Here is a 22,118-nt window from a genome sequence, read left to right as displayed (position 1 = left end):
GTATATAGCAAGTGATAGTAGCCGGCACACTTTGACTTGATTCCATTAAAGCCTCTTAATGTTATTATCAAAACACTGTTCAAATAGTAAACATTGGCCGTAAAAAGACATGCAATAATAATACGAAGAAATTAAATTATGATCAAATTTGACTTAAAATTTCAATTGGACACTCTCTATTTCTACAAGAACAATTTCATAAGAACAATAGACTGTACAATGCCACATATTATAAGAATAATTTAAGAACGGTCATAAGCCTGTTATTTTTTAAGTTTAAGGAAGAAGAGTTTAAGTAGGAAAACACACAAGAACTAAACTATCTGGAACTATCTATAGTTTGCCCTGAAATAAGAACAGGATAAGAACAGTTTGAGGCTTAAAATACTAAAAAATAAAATGCTGCAAACTCTCTATAATAACTCTTTGGTTCTTATAAAAAGTGTTGGAAGAGTGCCTGAGGGTGCTAGTTTTCTTTGAAGGCAATTTATGGGTGGTTTTTCGATTCTTCTATATTCCTCGTTGAAAGACTGGCTGTATTGATTCAGGCCTTCGCGAATTCATATAACATTTTTCAGTGTCTAAATATTATCGAATGTGCTATTAACACTTATTTGCGAGTTTATAATTCCATTCAATATCAAATTTAAATTCGAAAAATGTTATAAACAAATTATTTTATTAAGGTTATTGATTAAGGTATAAAAATTAATCAAAAATTGAATTAAAATATTCTAATTCAATAAAGCTCGAGCCTGAAGCGTGACTATAATCAATGAGTTAACCCAACAAAAAACAGAGGTATATATTTGTAGGGTTAATATTGATTTTTAAGAATTTTGTGTAAAAAGTCTGGTAAGTCAGACTGGAGACTGTGTGTTATTCAAGGATTTTTAACATCCTTTTGCTAAGTTTTAGTGAGATTTTAAACCTCGTTTTTTCTTAATGGTGCCCTCACAAGGGACAACATGTGAGAATCAGCTGATTGGGAAATTAATAGAAGTCCTCTAGGGAACACAATCTTTTTCATTTTTTTTAACATCTCGTTGTGAATACAAGACACTCTTTTTTACACCATGGACACATTTTCAAGGCGTGGCAAATAAATCTTTGTCTCTGTTCAATGATCAACTAAAACTTACGAACTGCACTATAGTAAGGCTCAGAAAATAACAAAGAGATAAAAAGGCATATTATTACCCCCCCCCACACTATACACTCTCTCTCTCTGGTGATGTGGCTTAGAATCGCAAGAGAATGGAAAAAATTCAGAACAATTTTGAGCGATTTTGGGCCTGAAATGTAGAATTTTCAGCAGAATAAGGTATGGATAGTTCATATTGGTCACAAGACTAAATCACCCCAATTTTGCTCTTCAAACAAGAAGGTCCAGTAGTTTGAAATGAGAGCATTCTTTAGCTTAAGAAAAAGTGATATAAATATATGTATAGATTTTCGACCAATGAGATATTAAAATACAGTATAGAAAAGAGAAAATCTTGAATATCTTAAAAAAAGAATGTTTAAAATCCGGCTGCGAAATCATCATCATAATCTAGCTAGCAAAGGTGGAGGAAATTTTTAAAGAACATTGTAAGGGTTAGGATCCCTAGAGACCCTTAGAAAGTCGAAAATTGACTTTGTAAGGGTCTCCAAGCCAAATTAGACTTATCCTTTTTCCATATACTACTTGTTAGGATCGACAAATACCGTCCAGACTATATTTGGAAATTGTTTTTTTTTAACTGCACTAAATATGTTACATTTTAAAGATTTGAGGCCAAAGAGTAGGCAAAGGTTTCGCTAATTTGTTAGGAGTTCTTATAAAATAATGATAAGGAAAACAAAGTTATCTGATAGGTAGAACAATCAGCTGTCTAGTGTTTGAGTGTGATATTCCTAATCAAACAATCAAATTCATTTAATTTAATCGCCTTTTATAAATTTGATAGACGATTTAAAGAAAAATTGGAATTTTAAAAAATTACGACGCGTAGTAACTTATCCGAAGTAAATTCGTTTCAACGTTGTTTCGTAATGCCATTTTTTTTGAATGAATCAAAACATATCATGAACCAGCAGAAATTAATTTGGTTATTGCTAAAATTTTCAGACTTTTGATTGACTGAACCGACTTTAAAGTTTTGTATGTACCATCAAAATTTAAGTTAAGTTTTCCTCTATAAAATAAAAAAAGAATCAACGAAAAACCTTTAATGGTACACAATTTCATAAAACTGTATATTTCTTGGCGCACCCGGTATACTATCTGTGGTTTTGGTCTGCGATCCAGACTATTAGTAGGCCCGATTTGTAACAAATTCCATAAAAATCGTGCAAATTTGGAACAAAGCACCAAATTTGGACCAGACATGCCTAATACCCTATGGATTGATATTAGAAGGGCTGCCTAGAAAGATTTTAAGGGTAGCCTCTATTTTTGGACCCATTATCGAAAAACTAGGCTTAAGCCCAAGGGCCCAATTTTATGGAAATTTCAAACTCATTTTAGGCCAAGACAATGATGTCTGGTCCAAATTCGGTGCTTTGTTCCAAATTTGCACGATAATTACACCAAATAGGCCTACTATATAAATTAGACACAAGATCAAACTATCGAGCAGGTAAAAGATTAATTTTTTTTATCAAACAGACTATCAGCACAGAGTGTATTACGAAACTGGTGAATGTCTTAACAAACTTACAATGAGGTGGTAATCATGACCTCGTTTGTGATTGCCCATCTCTGCACCCGATGCGAAACACTGTTGAAAAAATAAAAAAAGCCGCATTAGAAAGAAAAGAATTTTTCTCATTTTAAAGTATCCAAGTGTGGAATTTAGCTACTAATAACTACTACTAATAGCTACTCACGTGTAATAAGTCTCATATGAATACACTAGATAGAGCTACCCTGTCCCTGGCTGAAGCATCATTGATCAACCTGGATCAATGGCAATGGCTTAAGAAAAACAGGATGGCTCTATCAAGTATTTTATATAAGATATATTTGCATTTTTCCCTATTATAAATATGCAAGTGAAGAATTTAGCTATTCAGTTCAATTTCATCGATATTTTGAATATTTGAGCATCATTTTCTGAAGGCCGTGGACACCTTATCAAGACCGAAATTCATCAAGGTGCACTTCTTTAAGTTCAAGATTAGAACTTCCAAAATTTTCCTTGAATGAATGCAGCCTTGCTTGGCATACTTACTTGAAAACCTCAGACTATATACGGATATTCGGTCGAGTCAGATAATCTAAATTTTACAGACCAGGGGTTTAAAGCTTCTTTATTGATAGTAAAGGGGAAAAGAAATGAAAGATTGAGAAAACAAATGAAAATAAAAGAAATCGTACTTGAATACAAGCATCGAAGTCTGGACACTCAGCACACGACACCCTCAATCCAGAGCAATCTGCGTGGCAATAATTGCAATGGTACTTTGCTCCTGTAAAAAAATTAAAAAGATTTTAGACCTGCCAAAAATACATTACATTAGCACTATTATGAGAGAGCTCTATCAAGATTTAAACTCATTCTATCTTCATTTTCTGATCGATTTTCAACCTGATTATCAGAAGCATAACATATAAAGTATTTTTAATTCTCAATATTTCACTCACAACATTTTCGTCTTTATTTAAAAAGTAGAATCATTATCAAGAGCTATGTTGAATCTTTTCAATATCCTGAGGAGTCAGGAGGAGTATATAGAGGGTATAGAGGAACATTGACAGTATGTGGGACATGGTGATCGAAAGCAATTTTCTGGTCTTTTTTTCGAAATTTCGATGAATGATAACCTTCCCTTTGGGAATTTGCATATGATTTTTTTCAGTGGATTTGAAATTGTTCCTCGAGAATTTTTGCTCAGATATATAAAAAAGCCCAAATTTTTAAAACTTTATAAAGATTGAAATTGTTTTTTTTGTAATGAAAAACTTTTGTTTGTAGTATTGGAGTTAGTAATTTCCAAGAAACTCATATGGATGAATCTTTAATAAACCATTATAAACATTTGACTTTCTTTAATTTCTATAAGAAACCATGAATCATAAAATCTTTCCAAGCAGTTCCTAGCCTTCATTCTAGCAGCAAGTCAACAATCAACCTACAGGATAACTTGCACAAATATTTATAATACACGTTACAGTTAAATACGGTGATCAAATGGAAATAGTTATCAGAAAGTAAATTTAGAAAAAATCAAACCAGATATTTTTTCATATTCTTATAATTAAAGCAAAATGTACCAGTGTATTTACAGAACTCGTTTAGTTCCTGGATACTCAGATTATGACTTCCTTTTTATTGTAAACATTAATTATTACTCCCAGTCAAAAGAAGAATAAAGTCTAAATGAAAGAGGCGATAAATAACATCGAAAAGCTTGCTAATTCTCACATCCATAAGGAGCAGGTATAAAATGAAGCAGCTGGGGAAAATTGAGAACAGAAGCAGATGAAAAATTGTTAAAGGGATAACCTACAGCTTTAAAACTCGCCAAGATTATTATCCTTTCTTCTCATCAAGTCAAACGAACTGAAGTAAGACACGTTCAGTTCAACTTTTAAAACATTTGGACTTTGAGTTTATGGATTGATCTAATAAACTACAATCGAAAACCAGATCAAAGAAGCTAAATCCTTTTCCCTTTGTATCCAGTTCTGAAAAGGCTTGGTTTTGTTTTGGAAAATATTACAAAATGATTGGTACAATGTCATTGGGGCCATGGTTCAAATACAACATTTTGTTAACAATGATTTGTTGCTGTTTTGCGAACAGCACTACCACACCAGAACCAGACTATTACATCATTGGCTTGTTTTCAACATGCTCTTCAGAAGAAACTCGAAATTCAAACAAACCAAATGATTTACAGGATCAGAAGTTTTACAACAGAGCTTACCAAACTTTCTTAGCATTTGAAAGAACAAGTGCATATTACAATCAGTTATTTCTCAAACGTTATAATGTAACTGCTGAGACAATTTCTATTGATGTATGTGCAAGTCAAAATTTATTGGTTTCAGCATTCTTAGATCTGTATTTACGAGATGATTTGTTTCAAAGAGAAGCCTCGCCGACAGAACAAGAGGTACCAAAATACTTAGTCATATACAGCTTCATGACTGAACATTTAACATGGCTTGCAAAGAAAATATTTCAAGTGCCAAGAAGTAAAACGCCCTTTGTTATCTTAAATACCAAAGACAACAAAACTAGATTCCAGGAAGAACCATGGGGAGATTTGAGAAACTTAGAAAGGATCCATCAAGTAGGGACGGAGCATCAAATAGCATACAAAACCAAAGTCTTCTTTGATTATTCAGAATGGAAATCCATTGTTATTTTAACTCTATCACAAAGCAAAATCTATCAAAAAAGGACACAACTTTTTTATGAAGCTCTCCAACAATCAAAATCTACCTGTATTTACAGGATGGACAACGTTGCGACAAAAACAAAACTTGACAAAACAATCAGATTGCTTCAAAATCGAACAGATTTGAAAGCAATTTATGCAATGGGAAATAAAAAGGATACACTTCAATTTCTCAAGGCGCTTGATCAAAATGGTGTTTATAACCGTGTTCTGTTTTTAGATTCAGATTCAAAGAGCTGGTCAATACCAAGGAATTTAGCTAAAGGTTTGTTCTATATCAGTAATTTTGGTCTAACTAATGATATTAAAGACATTCCAAGAGATTACAACCATAGCTATTTGACAAAACCGGTATTGAAAATTGGATATTATCCTACTTGGGTTTCTCAAAAAAATGAAAGTAAGACCTCAACTCTCCAAAGGCTCCAAAATTATGAAGATATCACTTTAAAATATGCTGTATACGAAACCTTCAGCTACTTAAATCAGGTATATGAGCTTGAACTACTTAAAGCTTATAAATGGTTCACTATAAATAACATTGCAGGCTACCTAAATACTCGATTTCTAGTCAATCTTAAAATGTTTGCAGTAACCAACATGAAAAACCTATACCAAGAAGGAAAGACACTTTTGGATGGTTTATCCTGGTTATATGGTAGCGTCATATGGCCTGGAAACCTGAAAAAACCTCCTAAAATAGTATGCAGAAACCAGAGTAATATACCCCCTGGTTTTTATCAGGCATGTGGCACGGTACCATCAAACAAAACTCGATGGGATCATCAAGTAAGCTGGTTTCTCAGACAATGTGAAGAAGGTTTTTACAAGGATGCATATGGAGATTTCAATTGCAAAAAATGTCCTCAATACACGAAAGCAAATGCTCTACATACTGGCTGTTATAGCCCATATAAGAACTTCACACCTGTTAACTTTGATACAATTGAAGGAGTTATGCTTTTCATTTCTTTATTGGTTGGCATCTTAACTTCTTTCTCATACTTCACATGTTATGTTTGCCACAGGAATACCCCTGTTGCAAAGTCCTCGCAATTAAAACTGACACTTGGTCAACTTCTTCTACATTGTAATGTATTTATTTTGATAATATTAGGAAGTATCACCCCTACTAATGTATCGTGTTGGATACTGGGGTTGGTAGTAGGTCCATCAACTGTTCTCTTATTCAGCATCATATTGGTTAAAACGCAGACGGTCATTTGGATTTTCGAATCAAACACACGTATTTCAATGGGAGAAAAACGTAAACAAACAACAGTGCTTGTTATGATCGTCACTGCAATCACATCAGTATCTTTTTTGATAACCATGGTCTCTATGATGCAAAATGATTCAAGAACAATGATTCTTTATGACCATGAGCTTTTGACCAAGTTCCAATACTGCAATGTTGGAAATCAATTACACATCCAATTGATCTACACAATGTTCCTATCAATCATTTGCACTGTACAAGGAGTCCGTTCAAGGAGGTTACCAGAATCATTCAAAAGTACAAGATACATCATCTATGCCATGTACACAAATATTGTCATTCAAATTGTTTTCATAACTTTGTTCAATGTTCAACGCCAAGACAAACATCTCCAAACCTATATTTTAAATTTCACATTGGTTCTTTCCCACCTCTCAATTTTGCTGATCATGCACACACAGCGTATCATAAATTTGTTGGATCGTAAAGAGAATGATGTGACAGTTGTTCGACAACAAATTTCTTCATGCATGACAAAACAAAGTGCAAGTCTAGTACTTGGAAATCAACGAAACAAGTGACTTTTTGTAAAGTTTATTGCAACTTCAAATAAGAAGTATGCACATCTAATATGGGTACCACAAGTACTTTATCTTTAAAGAAGATGATATATGCAAAAGAATTAAACGATTTCTCCACATAATTTAGGAGAAAATGACTTATTTGTAAATAATTTATGAGTCTTTTAAATAATTTTGGACAGTTTTGGATACTTGATGAAGACAAGTGATTTGGTAAAATATATTTGATTTAAAAAATATTGTATTTGTAAAGTTTTTACTTAGGGTGGCAAAAAATGTGATGAAAATGATGTTATTTAATAGAAAAAACTACCAGGTGCACCAAAAAAAGTATTCAGTTTTGTAAAGTTATTGCGATCTTAAGGTTAAAGGTTTTTTGCTAATTCTTTTTTTATTCTATTATTCTATTAGGAAAGGCTAACTTTTATTATGTAAAACTTTAAAATCGGTTCATTCAATCAAAAGTTGAAAAAACTGAAAATTTTGACCTATCCAAAATGACCAAATTCATTATAAACAGTGAGAAAAACTAGTTAATAATTACCACTTATCTTACCACGATCGATTTTATTGATTTGTAGATTCTTCATCGATAGGCTGGCTTGTATTGATAAGCAAGTTCAATGAAATCTATCGTTGGAAAGTCTTTCCTCTATAAAGTTTTATTGTTAAAAAATTCTATCGATAAATTGTACTGCTAAAAATGATAAGGCTTTTTCAATGAAATTGGTCACAAGACGTTTGTAAAAATTACAAAGAAAAGTTAGAATGAAAGCAAATTGATCAAACTAAGCATTTGAGAGACGCTCGTGGAAATTTAATTACAAAGAAAGCGATTTGATAAAAGTATGCATAAGAGACGCTCGTGAAAATTTAATTTTATAAAAAAAGCAAGTTGACATTTGTTGACTTTTATTGTTAAAACTTACAAAGAAAAACAAGTTGATAAAAGTGTGCATTAGAAACTGTAGGTAAATTTATGAACAAAAAAACAATGCTTTAGAGAAGCAAAATGTTACAAACGGATCGGCAAAACAAAAGTTGTGGCTAAGAAACAGGGGTGTTAAAAACTTGGTTATCGTAACTCATGCAACCAAGTGCATCGCAACTTTTTGATAAGCATGATTTTGCATCCTAAAATGGATCAATTTTCAATTTTTAGTTTGTAAGTAATCCAAAAACGCATCGCGAATTGCGAAATGCAATACGCTAATTCGGTCCCTGCTAAGGGGGGGGGGGGGTCTTCTTACCTAAGGGGGGGGGGGTCTTCTTAGATAAGGGGGATCTTCCTTGAATTATGACTCTTGTACAATCGTTTCATTTATACTGATTTTTTTTTGTCACTTAAAAGTTTTAACTGTTGTGTTGTAAATAAAATACTTTGAGTTTCTTAGGATCAATTTCAATAGATCTTTCATAGACTTTGATGATCATATCATTCAAAAGTTACTTGAGTCTTTAGATGTTGCTGATGATAAGTTTGAGCATTAAAATACCAGCCTTCATTTTTAACAATTTTTTTTCTTCCTATTCTTGTTATAATTTTTGAAGGGGTGAAGCAAATTCTATGCTATAGCTCAAAATATAAGCATTTCCTCTTTGAAGAGATTTTAATTGATAGCACTTTTTGTTAAAAACACCACGTACCATACCTTAGTTCGTCTAATAATGTTGACATCCTTCTCATCTAAGAAGGGAGAGTTTGCACAAAAAAACAAAACAATAAAAAATGAAACTATTCCATGTTTCACTTTTTAGCACCTAATCTTCAAAAATGAAAATATTTATGACTGTAAATTCTTCTTCAATTAGAGGATTTCTTGCAGCACTGACAATCTAACTTCTGCATCAAATTCCCAATTTCTTCAGCTTAGAGAATTGAAAATGAGAAAAAGCCTACCTCTAAAGGATCACAGACTTTAAACATATTAAAGAGGCATTTTATAAAGTGACATTTTACAGCTGCCAGTCATGCAAAGCACTGAATGACCACGGTTGCCAAAAAAAGAAGGGCCGTATGAAATGAGGAATCTCGTTGTTGGAAATTTCATAAACAGTCCATGAAGGAGCACCCGGAAGCAATAACTAGAAGAGATAGACCACTTTTGTTTTTGTTGCAGATTTTGATATAAATTTCTCACATGGATTGTCTGTCAATGTATTGTGTCAAAAATGGTATTTTCTTAAATTTTGGTTGACACCATTTTATTGTCGGTAATATCTAATAATTTAAATACGCCAACCATTGGATGATGTCATTAAAAAATTCAAAAATGTTTTCATGAAATATTTCAGAATTAATAATCAATGCCTCCAGTCAAAATTTGGTGTTGATTGCATTAAATATATTTGAAGTTATCACCGCTTTTCAATACGTCCAACTTGAATCTTACCTATGACGTGTTTTTTCGATATCTTGAAATTAGCTTAATCTAAATTTTGACCCAGCACTTTCCGTAACCATCTCGTTTAAATGCTTCTTTTGAGCTATATGCGAGAATAAAGTAACAATGGGAAGAGGTGTGAAAATCGGGCAATAGGTCTTAGATAAGGAGGTTTAAGCTTGTGCCTGTGGCAGTAACAAAAACAGAATTTTTGAAAAAATCTTCCAACTTACACAACTCCAGTAAGGAAACTTTTTTTAGCATAAGTGTTTTTTCCAACTTCAATTCAGCTTTCTTTTGCAAAAGAAATTATCAAGATATGTCTTTTCATTCTTTCAAAATTTGAAAATGAGTACTCGCGGGTGCGCTTTTTCAAACTTCTTGTTCACAGCACGGGAAAGTTTTTACCAGGGGACACTAAAATCAAAAGTGTTTGGCACCAGATACAGATATTGGCCTGATTTTTTTGCATTTTCCCCGTGATATTTTAGCTTTCGAAGCGTACCATGTTGCCTGACTAGAGCAACCTTTTTCCTCTAAATTTACAATTTTTTTAAAACCAACTTTAATATTTCAAAAAGATATAAATGTTCTTTCTTTCCGCTAAGGGAAAGTTAATGGTATTGTACCCCGTCTATGGCTACGAAAAAACACTCTTGAATTTTGGTGCTGTGGGGATGTTACAAGATGGCGGGAGGTTTTTGTATAGAAATTTAAAAAAAAGGAGCTTCAGAATGGAATATCTGAAAAACTAGTAAGGTTGAAAGATAAGTGACCCCTCATTTTTTTCTGAGGATAAGGGCTGTCATTAAACTTGGTTTGACATTTTGCAAATGAGTCTGAAATTTCGACTGACCTCAGAAGTCACGATCTTTTGCGTGCATGAAAATAAAAAAAAATATTTCTTATTTTCCTTTCTTCATATCTTTACCATAATCCACTCAAACTGGTTCATTCTTTTTTTCAATCAGTAGAAAATTTATCAGAGAATACAATAGAGAATACAATAAAAAAAGAATGAAGTTCCAACAGTTTGCCTTAAAACGGTCGTCGCGCTTGAAGTGATTGTTTTTTCGTGCCAATTTTTTTTGGAGAAGACATACAAAAGAATAAGCTTTCTTTTGATACTGGTGTAGCAACTCCAGAAGATTTTCCAAATTCTATTTCAAAACCTTGAAATTTCTAATTCAAAACCTATTCTATCTTGTAGAGCTTTGAAAAGGAAAGAAAATGAGGAGTCATAGGCCTCCAGTTGATAAGTGGTTGTAAAGATATTCAAATTTTAGTGTCGAAAATTTGACTAAAAGTGTCAAAAAAAGGGTTAGGAAAATAGCTTGGAATAATTCGAAAAATGTGTCTAAAAAGAAAAAAAAAATTTCCAGTCATGCTTCTTTAATTTTGCATATCTCTTTTTTTAATGTAGCTAGAGACCTGAAATTTGGAGGGAGAATTCTTTGATGGTGTTAGAATATAATTATATAAAAATATTTGTAATTTAGTTGAAAAAAGAAGACATTGCATTGTTTTATTTTTGTAGCTTTTGTAGCTTTTTTAGCTTGGAAAAGGTTGAAATGAGTCAAAAAAAGTGGTAGGACCCATTTTCAAGGAGCCTCTGGAAATGAAGGAACAAAAGTTATAAGTAAAGAATAAGTTTTTCTGAAAGGAGAAACCCCAAATGAAAAGAAAATCCAATTCGACAGAAATAAATAAAAACTTTTTTTGGGACATTCCCATGCTAAAGAAGAAAAAAAGTGAAAAAAGCTACATGAAAATGAAAGAACTAGAATATTAGTGAATGTGATTTTTGAATTCCTCACCGGCTTTTTCTGATAAACATACAAAGTTTTAGTGTAACTGCCAAAATGCAGTTGTCTTAAATAGTTTTACGTTTATTTTTATCGTTTCCTTTGTACTTAGATTTATTATTTGATAGGACTTTTGTAGTGAAACTGTAAATGATTACTATATAATTTGTATTAGTTCCACGTGTATTGTCTATATTATGTGTCTAGGGAGTTGTGTATTGTATTGTATAGTGCCGTATTGTTTGTATATTTATGTGTTTGTCCCTTGAGGATTGTCTAGTAGGCTTCGCCATACGAGGCGTGCGAACGCACGCGCACGCCTCCGCACACGCCTAAAAGCCTTTTAGGTGTGGAATTTATCACATGCCATAAATCATGAAAATCTAGCCAAGCGTGTGATCAATCGCACGTGTACAAATTTATTCTAAAAATCTTTTTTCTGCTTGTTCAGTAAGTTATGAAGTAAGCAATCCGATAAAAGTGATCTCAGAAACACTTTTGAACATTACGAAGAAAGGAAGTTGACAAAAGTTAACTTTGAAACACTCTTGAAAGTTATGAAGTAAGCAATCTGATAAACGGGATCTTAGAAACACTCTTGAAAGTTATGAAGAAAGCGAGTCGATAAAAGTTAACTTTGAAACACCCTTGAAAGTTATGAAGTAAGCAAGCCGATAAAAGTGATCTTAAAAACACTCTTGAAAGTTACGTAGAAAGCGAGTTGATAAAAGTGATCTTAGAAACACTCTTGAAAGTTACGAAGAAAGCGAGTTGATAAAAGTGATCTTAGAAACACTCTTGAAAGGTACGAAGAAAGCGAGTTGATAAAAGTGATGTTAGAAACACTCTTGAAAGTTACGAAGAAAGTGAATTAATAAAAGTTAACTAAGAGACACCCTTGAAAGTTATGCAGTAAGCGAATTGATAAATTTAATTAATAAAAGTGATCTTAGAAATAAAGAAGGTTACGAAGAAAGCAAGATGACAAAAGCAATTTTAGAAACACCGAAACACCCTTAAAAGTTACAAAGAAAGCGGGTTGATAAAAGTGATCTTAGAAACAAGAAGAAAGTAACAAAGGCTCCAGGGCTGGCGTGACACGTGAATGAGCCTTTTTTCTGACGTGAATGCGTGAATTGGACTTTTTTAGCATGTGAATACGTGAATTGAGATATCAGTGTGAACGTGAAAATAAGATTTTTCCACCTGAATTCGTGAATCGAGATTTTTAGCGTGAACGTGAAAAGCAAATAATTGTCTGAAACACAAGGAAACTCTAAAAATATATCTAAGACCTCGATAACTAAATCTGTAAAGTTTTCTTGCTCGCTTTACTAGCATAGTCTTGGATTAAATCATTGTCATATTAAGTTATTGTCATTGTAAAGTCATTCAAAATAATCAAGACTTTATAACATTAAAATTCTCAAAGATTTCTAAAGAAATAGTTTCGCGATTTTTTTGAGGGTGTATTTTTTCATTTTTAATGACAATTTTTGTGATGCTGCATCCAACGAGATTTGGAAAAAATGGATTAACGGGGGAAATTTTTCCCACTTGGAGCTCTCCCACATTTTTGTGAGGCGAAGTTTGGCCAGGCCCAATTGATAGTTTGGTTCGTGTCCTTCGATCGACTCTAAATTTTTGAGAAAAAGTGTTTCACTTTGAGTTAGAAAAATCACGAAATCAAAACAATTTTACCTCCTTTTCACATGATAACAACTATCTCTGCGATTCTTTTTTAACTGAGTGCTTTGATTCTTCTATAAACAACATCCACTTCGTACAGAAAATGTCCCGGTGTAACCCGTATTTAAAAACAAGTATGAGGCACCTAAAAGCAGAGAGTCACAGCTGTATTCCTTTAAGCACACGCCGTGAACGCCCTAATCTCCACTTAGAATTATCTTGCGATCGCGACGCATGCCTTTATGGATCCGGGCTTTAGGCTATTTAACGAATCACGGCATGGCCCGAACATGTTTGGGCCATGCTCGGGCCACAAAAAAGTATTATTGAATCGGCCTAAACATTTTTGTTCGGACCATGTTCGGGCCATGTATTTACAATTGATACGGATTTGCTCGGGCCATCATAGGAATAGTAGAATTTAATTTTATTTACCTTTCCTGCTTTATCATCATCCATTGTTAAATATTTTCATTAGACAAATTCAAAGTTCCAAATACCAGTTTGATTCACAAAGTTGTACAACAGTACAAAAAACAATCCAGAAAAATTCTGCTTCGAATAGGAGAAGACCACGAGAAAAGGGAACGGGATAAAGAATAAAAAGAAGACCATATTATGTAAGATTCAAATCATTCTTTTTAATAATTTTCCTAACTTAATTGGAAAATAGATGATTAACAATATATATTTGAATAAAGATGAAGATTTTTAAATTTGTTTGCTAAAATAAGGAATTTAAAATATAAATATGGGTCCCGAAATTACACGCGCGATCGTAGCAAGTTTTTGAAAATCTGGCCCAAACATGGTCCGAAACTGCGCGGGCCCGCGCGGGCCATTTTTAAAAAGTATTAATCAAGAGGCCCAAACATGTTATTTTTTATTTCTTTACATTTGCGGTTGGGGATTCCAGGAGATTTCGCTGATTAGTCAGAGCGCGACGAGCATTTTTTTCCCCGAAAGTTTTTCCTATCCGTCATTCCGTGATTCAGGGGGTATAGGGAGGTAGGGTCATGGTTGCTAGTAACGGCTTGTCACTGTCATGGCTTGGCAGCAGGTTTTAGGTGCCCCCTAAGAATTCAGGTGACCCCTAAGATTTAGGTTACCCCTGGTTGCCAAATATTTTAGGTGACCCCTAACCCGAAAATCCTTTTCAAACAATCAAACAAATACAACAGTTAGTTTAGCCAACGATGTAAAAATAATAGATAACCAACTACCTCTACACAGCGCGAAACATAGCTGAATACGGGAGTATGTCGATTTCTGTTTAGATACGCATCCGTGAGTATACAGTGCCGTATACAAATAAAACGTATATGGAGTATAAATTTTCCCGTAAACATATCATTAGGATTTATATTCCCGGTTACGTTATATTCTTTTCGGATAACCCATTATAAGTATACTGTGTTCGGATATCATTTTATACTCTATGGGTGTCGCTACACTCACGCCCGTTCAGAGAAAAAACATCCGCCCTTGCTGGGTTCCAGCTCCTTTTTTGATTTTATCAAACGCACAAAAACAACAAAACAGTCTTCTTGAATTTGGCGGCAAGCAAGATGGCGGAAAGTTCCCATTGAGCTTAAGATTTGAAGTAACACGAAGGACTTTATTGTCAAGAATAACAGAATTAACTCCAAGCTAAGTATATTTTATTATTCTAAAACTTACTCTCGGGTACCTAATAGCCGTCCCCCCCCGCTAATTAATTTTTCGAAAATTTTCCACCCAGGACATTCTTATTCCAACCCCCCGCTTATTAATTTTTGGGAAAATGTTTTTGAAAGTCCCCTTTTTTGTCTTAATTCTGCTGTATTAGCCTTATTTTCAAACATTTTCCACCCAGGACATTTTTATTCCAACCCCCCCGCTTATTAAATTTTGAAATTTTTTCCAACCCCCCTGCTTATTCCAACCCCCCCGGCTATTAGGTACCCGAGAGTAAACTTCTATTGTTTTTTTGAGATTGAAGACATTTATTAAAAAATGATAAGAAAGATTTAAGGCAGAAAAAAGGTACTATACTGTTTGAAATTTTTTATGGCTTAGTTTTGATGCATTTTTTTTCAAGGACGGTGTTGATATTATTTCATTGCTGTACATTATATGCTGCATTGTATAGTAAAGAGAAAAGCAAGCTTGAATTACAGATTTTGAACATAATTTAGAATAACTGTAGCTAGGATTCTGTTTTATGGCTGTGTTGTGTTTGTATTCTCTTCATTTTGGTTTTACTCATATTTTGATTTCGTCCATATTATAGTAAAAATCTTTTGATGTATGTAAATCTTTAAACAAATATTTCCAGTTATGGTAAATGCAAAAACTAAATTTGAGTAGATTTTTTGATGGATCATTATTTCTCCCTTAGATCTTTTTGAAACACTGTAATATCTGGTATATGTGTAGTCATCAAGCATGCCAAACACATATCAGCATTAGCCATTCAATAGAGTGTCAAAATGTGGATATTACTTTGTTTTAAAACTAAGGGACTAGCTATGATTGTAATCTTTGGAACAATACAAAATCTTTGAAGTTCTTTTGAATCAGATGTGCATGTTGTTAGTCATTTTAATGCCAAAACAACATCAACAGTCAAAACATTCTAAACCATGTTTAAACTGTAGAAATTATGATTCAATTGGACTTTTTTTGTTTTCTTTTTTGTAATTACTTTCAAAGCTTAATTTTCTTAAAAATATTGGAAAGCATAATGCTAAAAAGCTGTTTCAAAAAAACCTTGTGTACTATAACTTCTGAATAACATTTTTGTAAACAAAATAATTTCGTTTGAGATAGATTATTCTGCAAAGTTTTTTTGTGCGTGAAAGTTATTTGACAAGGTGTTGAGATTTTCTCTATTAGGCAAGTTAAATTTTTTAGATAAATCTTTAATTATAAGTGCAAGTTTATGCTAATCGGTAACCAGTCAGTTAGCCATGGCCAGATATATTTTGGATTGTATTTCCATTATCCTGTTTAGCCTGAATGTCTTGGTTGTAAACTGTTTTTGATCTTTCTTCTATTAACTCTGCCTAAATCCTTGTTGTAAGGCCATGACCAAAAAATCTGTAGCTTCACCCAACAATTGAATTAGCACTTTTTGTTATTTAATGCTAATAATTATAAAGTGTTTATATTTATTTTTTATTTTAGCACTAAAGTGATGTTGCGTGTACATGGACATTGTTTAAATTTCAAGGAAATTAACCCTAAACTAAGTAAGTCATTATTATGTCGCAACATGGTCTTACTCAGTATTTTGACTCTCAAAATTTTATTTTACTTCCTCTCCAATGAAGAAAGTGTTCAGTAAAAGACTACTTTAAAACAATAGAAATTCTTTCCCCGTTGGTTTTTTGATGGAAATGTTCATCCCCACTGTGAGAAGAAGTTCCACCGGCGCTGCAAGACAGGGGTGTTATTAATAAAAACAAAGCTTGAGTTAAAAGAAGAGTTCAAGAGTTAAAATACCTGGACTTTTTCATCAGTGAAATATTTTTCCCTAAAATGTCTATCAAAAAAAAATTTTGAATCACCTCTAGATATGATTCTCAATAAGTTCGCTCAGTCTGTAAATGTAACTTTTCAAATTGGTGGCCCCTCCCAAATGTTTTCATCAAAAGTTTCAAAAGACACCCCTGTCTCACTGCCTCTTTGGAACTTTTGCTTTCAGTGGGGATAAAAACTGTTATCAAGATCCCAATGGGAATAGAAATTATATTGTTCCAAGGTTAAAAGATCCAGTGGGGATGGTTTTTGAATGCAACTTTTAAACATTGAATTTAGAATGGGGATGAAATGAAAGTCAATTTTTATAGTGGACTGGAATCTCAGGGTAATTTTCCATCGGGGACGAAGAGAATTTGACCTATTATTAGAACACATACCGTCTGGTCCCTCAAGTGTAAGGTTTTACTTATGATGTAAAGTACGATTTAGCTGGTGAAGAACTTATGATGTCACTTAAACTATAAGATTTTGTTTTTGTTCCTTTTTAGGAGTTACAAATCCTTTTGTTTGCACAAGTGAAACCAACTGGTTAGCCGAGGTAAGAATAAATATTTTTGAGTTAACTTTGATTACTTGCGTATAAGCCTATTATTCCTTTCCCCATGTAATAACTATATTGAGAAATGTACAATTTTAGATTGTTTTTCATAAGGCAAAAGGATCTAATATGGTCACACTTTGTTTCACTTTTCAAAGATATTTAACCATATGAACACTTGAGCTGATTTGTAACTCTCAAATAGCGCTCCGCAACGCATACGTCATAATAATTACTTTTAAATTTTTTACATTTGTACGAGTTGCAATGCTGCTCAATTAAAGATACATGCAAAGTCTTACATATCTTTTGTCAAATGAGGCAATTAATGTGCAAAAGAAACGCAAAAGGATTGGAGCTCGTACAAACACATCAAGAAGAGTAATGATTATGTCAAAAGTGTGCGCTATATAAACCTTAAAAGATGCTTGCCCTATTTCCCATTCAAGCTACCAAATTGACAGAATTTTGGAACTCCTTCTGAAAATTTTATTTTGTCTTTCAGCTATAACTTGGAACCTTGACGTAAAGAAATTATCAAACGGCTGAACAAGACAACATTTTGGCTGGTGATGAATAAAGATTCAGACGCCAGCGACTTTAATTAATATAAGCATAATGATCAAATGATTGATAAATATATACTGTATTGTGTCACAGACCCGTTGGTACTTCTACATACTGTAAAAATCAGACAAATTGTACCCGGTTAGAGAACCCACCCGGTGATCTATAATGAAGGTTTTTTTAGCCTTGGGATGTTGTTAACTTTTTTTCTTTTAAAATCCTAAGAATATTTTTAATTTCATCTTTTAACGGGTATTTTATCCATTTTCAGAGAAATTGGGTCTAAAATGTTCTTTCATTTTAACAAACTATAACTATATAGCTATAACTCTCTAACTTCAGCCTCTCCACTGTTCTTAAATTGTTCTTATTTTTTGGCATTTTTCAGCCTCATTGTTCTTATGAAAAAAAGTGTTAGTTTTTCACCGGATCACTGATACAGGGTTGTTAAAATTTTGTATTGTTGATTAGTTGTTTGATCTGTTCGAGGATACTTTTAACACAATCAATAAATTATTACCTCTATTTTTATCTATTAAACATTTCAGATTTGTTAAATATTTTTTTGTACCCTCTGCTTGGTCTATTATGTTACAAAAAAAACAACTTCATTACAATATTTTTGTCTTTAATCGTTTTATTTTTCTTCCTCGATTCCTCCTATGGTTTTCGTAATTACAGTGCTCTTTTTGGCAAACAAGATTCTCTCGTCTCCTTCAGTACTTAATGAAAGGTTATCAAAAATATCTATACAGCAAATTTTGAAAAGTTGAAAAGGTTTGTGTGCTAATAAAAAATCGCTTCCTCTTTTGTTTTTGTATACTGGAGTATAATACAGAAAAATGAAAAACCCTTAAAACCCTATCATTCTCCCGTTTTCATATACAAGGGGTATGATGTAATATATTGGTAGTACACGGCTTCCCTTATTCACGTTGCATACGTATCAGGAATATACAGATATATACGGAATAAACAGTGCGTCTCAAACCGCGATATTTCGAGAGCACGGAAGCGCGTCAAAACACCAGCTTTTTTAGAGTTTTGTCTCGTTTACCCAAACGCTGCAATCCTGCGTAGGCTTTGGGCTCAAGACTAGAACCCCCAGTACGAGACATTGGCCTGACCGAAAAAAAATCATCATCATCAATTTTGTTAATTGTCAGAGTCGTTTACTCACTGGAAATACGCAACTTTCTGAAGTTTCGTTTTTTTTCGGTTGTGCTTCATTTTAAAAATAATGAAGATGAAAAGTTACCATCAATCCCGCGAGTAAAAGAAAGTACTCCGACTAGTCTACGAAAAGTGCGCTCGCGCGGCGAATAGAATATCTCGCAAATTAATATATGCATAAAACTGACGAAATCCTTTCTTTTTTATGCTTAGGTGACGTCACCATCGATTCTGACTCGACAATGGAGAACCAAATTTGGCAATGTATAATTATTACGAGCGGCCGAGAAAGTTTGTGTGACGCAAAAATTGCGCGATAAACGAAGCCCTAGAAGAACGCCCACTGAAAATTGAAACCAGGAATTTATTGAATATTTCACTAATGAAGTATCAAACTTTTTGTTTTTTGTAATTATTATAAATTCATAATTTTTAAATACTATTTTTTGAATGTCAAAGGACAATTAAAGTGAATTTAAGCTGATTGGGTGGATATTGGGCGGACGGGCGTTTTGCACGTGCCGAGATTGGAAATTAAATGAGAGTAAAAGACGGGGGCGTCTTAGTATGTAATATTAATTCATTATTCTTTTATTTTTATTTTCCGCGAATGAAAAATGAATTTTTGCTTTTTGAATTAAGGAAATATAGTATAATATATTGTATTTGATTGTCAATGCCAAAAGATACTTACGAATAATCTGCTGTGTTGCTTCGCTATTTACCCCCGGATTGTTTTAGTAGGCACTTCGGTCACGTAAATAAAAACACGTGTATATGTTGAAGCCGACTGTGGACTGACCGCAATTGCAATTACATAAATTATTGTGGAAGGGAACGCTTGAGACGAATGTTTGGGAAATCAAAAAGACAACTTTTGTGAGAATGTTGAGTTGTGTTTATATGGCTGTTTGTGACGCACTGATAAAATATACGGTCAATATGAAAGATACATCATACGTAACCGATATACTATACTCCACGGATATGAATTCAGGGGTATATAACAATATGCGGAGTCTCACTTTGGAGTATGTGGTAACACGGATATTATAATATGCGGGATCAAGATTGCAAAATATATTACAGTATATTTTATTTATGCGGTAAAATGTAATAAAAAAATCGTACCGGATATCGACCCCTTTCACGCTGTGCTGGAAGGCACTACTCCCAAGAGAACAACCATTGTTTTCCTATTGAAATGAGCACTCCTTTAAAAAGCTCTGTGTGCAGTGCGTGTTATGCTTTTAGCTAGATTTTGACACACTTTTTGACATCCACTGATAAATTGATAGAAAATTTGAATTGTTATTTACTGCAAATTTTGGAATTGTTTTCAAAAGATAACAAATAGACAAATTGACTACGGATCGGCCTGATTAGCGACTCCAGAAGTCATGCAATTTTTTTTGACGTTAAACCAAATGTTTCATTTTTCCGTGAACTTTGAACCCTTCAAACTTTTTTTCTATGTATGCTAAAGTGTTCCGGTTTTTACTAAATGAAAGCCTGTGATCTTAGCTTTCCAGCGGTATATAACACTATGGACAGGGGCTAGACGGCAAATTGGTAAAATACCGAACGTTTTGCAACATTTTGAAAATTGTTTGCCGACGGGAGAAAAAAAAATTGCAATTATTGATGAACAAATGTATCTGGAAACGGAGGAAAATGTATTTGAAGGCTGAAACTTTGTATGTTTATCAGAAAAAGGGTGAGGAATTCAAAAATCACATTCGCTAATTTTAATTCTTTCATTTTCATGTAGTTTTTTTCACATTTTTGCTTCTTTTGCAATGGGAATGTCTCCAGAAAAAGTATTATTTCTGCCGAAATGGATTTTCTTTTCATTTGGGGTTTCTCCTTTCAGAAAAAGTTATTCTTTACTCATAAGTTTTTGTTCCTCCATTTCCAGAGGCCCCTTGAAAATGGGTCCTACCACCTTTTTTGACTCATTTCAACCTTTTCCAAGCTACTTTTCTTCAAAAACAAAAATAAAACAATGCAATGTCTTCTTTTTTCAAAAAAATATATATCTTTCGTTATTTTGATAAATATACTAAATATTTTACAAATATGTTTTTATATAATAATATTATAACACCATCAAAGAATTCTCCCTCCAAATTTCAGGTCTCTAGCTACACTAGAAAAAGAGATATGCAAAATTGAAGAAGCATGACTGGAAAAGTTCTTTTTTTTCTTTTTTGACACATTTTTCGAATTTTTCCAAGCTATTTTCCTAACCTTTTTTTTGACATTTTTAGTCAAATTTTTGACACTAAAATTTGAATATCTTTACAGCCACTTATCCTCTGGAGGCCTATGACCCCTCATTTTCTTTCTTTTTCAAAACTCTACAAGATAGGATAGGTTTTGAAAAAAGAATCAAAATTTGAAAAATCTTCTGGAGTAGCTAGCCTGATACCACTTAATCTTCGTCTGGATAAATAAATGCTCATAAAATGCTGTTATCTGAAAAATATATGTGTGATTTGAAGTGCGATATCTCACGAATGAAAAGTGGTAGGTAGGTAGGTAACCAAACCCATTTTTGCATATAATAAATGATTAAAACTGTAAATAAAAATACTCACCATCGGTCGCGCTTGAGTTTCCGGCAGCCATCTTTGTTGTGAGGGTTCCACTCATTGCCTCTAGCGTTCACTTTACATCCTAGATATTTTAATCCCAGGGCGTAAGTGGGCGTAACGAGACCCCCGGTGGGCGGAATTGCCGAGTTTTTTCCGAGTTAAAAAAAGAGTTACGAAAAAGAGTTATTCTAAGTTATGACGTCATTTTTGGAATCCATTGACGTCATTATTACATTCCATTGCTCGGTTTTTCTTTGCTTCCTTTAGCTTTCCGAGTTTATTTATCGTTTTTTAACTCGGAGTTTTTGCTTCCTTTATCTTTCCGAGTCCGAGTTATTTATTTTTGAATTTTCAACTCTAAATTTTTTTTCTTCCTCTCCTTTCTTTTTGAATTTTTGGAGGTAAATAATAGAAATCTGAACACAAAATAAACTAATTCTGAAAGTATTTGAATATTGTTGATATAAGAAACCTGGTTATGTTTTAGGACAACGGACAGGGCTATCTTTTGCAGCCGTGAGCCTTCAAGCTTTGACAACCTGGTTGCTAGGACAGCGAATACAATATTCGGAAGATCGTTAAGCTTCACGCAACACCTTGATCGAATCATATATTATTTTGAGTGCAACGACATTTTGAAAAAGCA

General features: G+C 33.2%; 1 protein-coding gene and 1 long non-coding RNA gene across 5 annotated transcripts in view; one reads left to right on the top strand and one right to left on the bottom strand.

Moving 5' to 3' along the window:
- LOC136803878 (transcriptional adapter 2-beta-like) overlaps nt 1-21,546 on the bottom strand; it is a 40,796-nt gene extending 19,250 nt beyond the window's left edge. Inside the window, exons 1-4 of one of the 3 annotated variants that reach the window (XM_067060601.1) lie at nt 21,476-21,533; nt 7,739-7,846; nt 3,365-3,456; nt 2,706-2,765 (exon numbers count right to left, since the gene is read on the bottom strand). In XM_067060601.1, coding sequence (XP_066916702.1) covers nt 2,706-2,765; nt 3,365-3,456; nt 7,739-7,784 — 198 coding nt within the window. In that variant the 5' untranslated portion in view covers nt 7,785-7,846; nt 21,476-21,533. Of the gene's footprint in view, nt 1-2,705; nt 2,766-3,364; nt 3,457-7,738; nt 7,847-21,475 lie in introns of all 3 variants that reach the window. The other 2 variants (XM_067060602.1, XM_067060600.1) reach the window with 2 other exon arrangements.
- LOC136803867 (uncharacterized) lies at nt 14,624-17,796 on the top strand. 2 transcript variants are annotated; one of them, XR_010846216.1, is made up of 4 exons: nt 14,624-14,726; nt 16,241-16,305; nt 17,086-17,135; nt 17,641-17,796. It is a non-coding gene; the product is annotated as an uncharacterized lncRNA (long non-coding RNA). The 2 variants fall into 2 exon arrangements; XR_010846215.1 differs by lacking the exon at nt 14,624-14,726 and having other exon boundaries at nt 15,431-16,305.
- Nucleotides 21,547-22,118: the final 572 nt, after the last annotated feature.

This window comes from Clytia hemisphaerica, unplaced genomic scaffold (genome assembly GCF_902728285.1).
Source record: "Clytia hemisphaerica strain Z4C2 unplaced genomic scaffold, Clytia hemisphaerica genome assembly, whole genome shotgun sequence".
Taxonomy (NCBI): domain Eukaryota; kingdom Metazoa; phylum Cnidaria; class Hydrozoa; order Leptothecata; family Clytiidae; genus Clytia; species Clytia hemisphaerica.
This window is presented reverse-complemented; position numbering and strand designations above follow the sequence as displayed.